This window comes from Otolemur garnettii, unplaced genomic scaffold (assembly GCF_000181295.1).
Source record: "Otolemur garnettii isolate 467f Iridium unplaced genomic scaffold, OtoGar3 scaffold00033, whole genome shotgun sequence".
Lineage (NCBI taxonomy): Eukaryota > Metazoa > Chordata > Mammalia > Primates > Galagidae > Otolemur > Otolemur garnettii.
In genome coordinates, this window is record NW_003852428.1 from 14,834,680 (window position 1) to 14,838,788 (window position 4,109).

At 34.2% G+C, this 4,109-nt stretch overlaps 1 protein-coding gene across 1 annotated transcript in view; it reads right to left on the reverse strand.

Moving 5' to 3' along the window:
* MARCH6 (membrane associated ring-CH-type finger 6) overlaps positions 1-4,109 on the reverse strand; it is a 102,088-nt gene continuing 97,979 nt past the window's right edge. The window contains 1 exon segment of the mRNA XM_012805006.2: positions 1-3,796. Coding sequence (XP_012660460.1) covers positions 3,706-3,796 — 91 coding nt within the window. The 3' untranslated portion in view covers positions 1-3,705.

A 4,109-nucleotide genomic window follows, 5' to 3' on the forward strand; every position in this document is an offset into this window, starting at 1 on the left:
TACAACTAACATTCACTTTATTCAATTTCGTTCTCTCAACTTAAAAGGCAATAAACAACCACATAAAAAAAGGGAGCACTTTAGAATATATACACATAAAACAGGTCTGGGTATCTACAGTGTTTAATAGAAAACTGACATCCCAAATAACGAAGTGTTCTATTTAGTTTCTACAACAGTTATCCCTAGGCCTTAGTCATTACATTTTCATTTAAGGTATTATGTTACTTTCATGACTACAAAATGAGGCACTCGTACAAAATAGACAGGAATGAAAACATATATACTGTCTTATCTTTATGTTATATTAATGCCAAAGACATTGTCAGGGATTATTTAGAAGAAGCCCTTACTAATGATGGCTATTTTTAAAAAATGCCACAGGGTAGTAATAGGCCAAAAAGAAAACATCTGATTGAGGGGCAAATTAAATAGGTAAATTCAGACAGTTAAACCAACGAAGTTAGAGTATTGCCATGAATGAGGCTTTTAATAATACTTTAGTGGTAAGACATTTTAGTATTGTTTTCTCTTGATGACTGAATAATTAACATTCTAAAAGAATATTTTAAACATAATATTTTAATTTTACAATGTAAAAAATTGTTCACAGTAAGTAAAGAGCTTAAAATATTGAATCCTGAAAATGAAAATAAGTGACTTTGCAAAGTTTTAAAAAGTGCCAGTGTTCAGACTGGCACCACTTTCTGTATGAGTGCACGCACACCTGCATGCATGGTGGCAAACGCAGTACAAGGTAGAAAGGTCCAGTGTTCCTTTTTTGTTTTGTTTAAAAAAATCATCATCAATTAAACCTAAATTCAAGAATTACACTTTAATAGCATTTTGTCAATACATAAATGACATATCTAAGATCAAATAATCTGAAAGAAAACTATTCTCTATTACTTGAATACAGGAAAGAAAGAACACAAGACAAGAATCCATAGTAATAACATGTATATTAAACGCTGAAATAAAAATTAATTTTTGTTTACATCTGGAACTGAGATGTCCCATCTCCATTGTTTCTCCAGAGAACAGGGGGGAAAAAAATCACCTAAAAAAAATGGAGCTTTTTTAAGGCTAGCTACACACAAACTTCACATTGGCATTTTTTCTTCAGTCCTCATCTCAACTATTAGTACTTAATAGTTTAAAAATCAAACATAATTTTCTAATAATGAACAACTGCACACTTCATACTATGACCATTTGATAAGTGGTCATGTAAAACTAACCCCAAATGCTGATTTGTCTTCAATTTATAAATAATAAAAATAAAGCAAAAAGGTCTTCTTTCCTAGCAAACTTTCTTGAAGATTGTTTTACTCAAAATGTAAAATGAAACAAAACTACACTATGATTTTTTTTTTTTTAAAGTCTATGTGAAGAAGGGCAGCAATACTAGCACTTTCTGAACTAGGAGTTTTAAATATTTTAAAGACTATTGGTTAATAATAAAACTTGGATGCTACCCAAGCAAATACTTTGCCAGAAAATGCTTTCCTTATGAAAACATTTATCTTATTGAAAACAACAGGACAAAGCACAATTGAAAAACTAGAGGGGAATTCTTAAAGTCATGTGCCAGTGGAGGGAGGGTGTCAGGGATAAACATGTCTCTGACACCTCCCCTCCACTGGCATGGGACTGTTAAGTAAGACAGTATAAATTATCTGCCAGTGAAACAGAGGGCAATTTTTTTGCCATTCCTATTGGATTTGTTTTCTTACAAAACATTTGATAAGATTCATAAAATTCTGCAAGATTAAGAGTCTTTAACCTTTTGTAGTATCTGCCTAGATCTCTTTCTCTTAAAACAGATGGTTCCAATGACTTTATATAAACATCTACAAACTTTCAAAAATTAAAAAGAACCCAAATTAATACAATTAATTCCACGTCCAATTCAATATTCTTCTCCCAAAGAGAACAATGTATATAGAAACACACCATGACAGGTGGCATTACATTTTAAAATACTCCCAATTTTTTACAGTAGGACTAGATTTCTGCGTAGAGGTAGGGTTAGCAAAGATCTTACTTCAAATACGAGAGAAAGGGCTACTACAAAGTGCCAAATAGTGTAACACTGAATCCTATTGTCGGCATTTTTTTTGATACTGTTTTTTTAAAATATATTTTTAAAGCAGTTGCTTACTACTTAGGGAAAAAAAATGTTGACGTATTAAACCACCAGAACATGTTGCTCTTGATTTTAGTAGCTTATATTTGGCCAACTTTCATATTTTAAAAATCCTCAGATTTTAGTCTAAGGATTTTAATTTTAATACTATGTGAAAACTCTTGTATAGTTTCTAAAGACCTATGTTGTACACTTTCTATGAGAACTTCTAAAGTATCATTCAAAACCAAACACTATCCTTACAATATACCATTACCATTAAATATTTGGATCATGTGTCCAACCACTCTATTTCTCTAAACTTCTAACGTGAAGCTTTGGTTATAAGGGAAACCCAAGTTTGTAAGTGTTCAGTTCTCTGAGATTTTACAGCACATTTCCAATAAAATACATTCCTATGTTAAAAGGCCAGCAAAGCCAGCTTCCTTCTGGGCAAATAAAATGAAGTTGGTTTTATTTGTAGTTTTATTCTGTAAACGAAAAGCTTTGGAAACTTTGGGATTTACTGATGAAAAAGTAGGAGAAAGGTACTTCCTAATGTTTACCCAGTGATACACTAACTAGCAAGATTAGATGTTCTAACCAGTCTTTCCTAACGCTGTCAAGAACCACAACCACAGCTACACTTTACAAACATCTCAAAATGTCCTAATTCTGGTATGATGTAGTATGGTTGGTGACATTATTCTGCAAGGTTTATAAACCCTGCATGACTTTTGGCCACTGCTACCAAAAACAAAGAGATAGCTGTGGCGGGGTAGGGGGCTAAGAAAAAACCTCATTTTGACTTTTTCATTTTTTTCTAAGTGCAGACATGCCCCTAACAAGCACAGAAGCCCAACGCCCAATGATGACCACTTAAGAATATTAAATTATCAAAATTAAAAGTAATCTCCTCACCTAGCACAAGATACTATACAATATTACAAACACAGACACATGAAAAAAACCAGGCAGTAGAAAATGTACAACAGCTTTGGTGTTATACAAAAGAACTTCCAAAAACAACTGACAGTGAAGCACAAAGTTCATGTTTTCTTACCACAGGCACTCCACTGCTGATTTCTACTGGTTTCCTTTTGAGTTCGTGGTAAGGTCTGAACAGCCAAGACAGAGTGTACAGTTGCCTCAGTGAGAATACCAGCAACTGCACTCCACAAGACAGCACTGCAAAGTCTTGCTGTGCACTACTGCTCTGTGGCATGTTTCCTGTCGAGATCACAGCAGGTCCAAAATAAAGTGACAACTAGATTTAATAAATTAATATACATTTTGTTTAAAGATGTACAATGCACATTCTGTTTAATCCAAGGTTTTAGGGGATCAAGGAACTTCTATTTACACATATACAGATCTCAGACAGCAGTGATGTCAGAAGATGCAAGGAAGAGTAGCAGAGCCTTACATCGCTGCGCTCTTAATGCCGAGAACACAAGTCAAATACATTTAACTTAAAAACAATGCTGAGAGATCACTGGAAAAATCTCCAAAGAGAGAAGTCCACAAAAAAGGACACGTAAAGGCAAGGGGAAGGTCAAGAAGTTGAGACAACCACTTTATTCTTGGGACGACTGTGGAGGTGGAGGAGATGGGCCTTGCTTGCCAGATTTCCGTTCATAGTTCACGAGGCGTTGGCCCACAAGGTATCTAGGTTGTAAAAACAGGGTTGTTATTCTTATATAATCGGACACAGTAAAGTACACATATTCTTTCTAAGAACAGCTAGTGATACACACAAGAGAATCTCCATAGTTAATTACCTCCTTACACTGACCACCTACCTAAGGTGACCTAATTTTCATAGACCAAACATGTACCACATGTACCTATCAGTACAGTAAGCCCAGTCCCTTTTGTTGACCACCTCCGTATGACCAGTCTGTTACAGTCTCTTGAGGAGTCAACTTGCAAAGATTCCACTATATATATATATATATATATATATTTTTTTTTTTTTTTT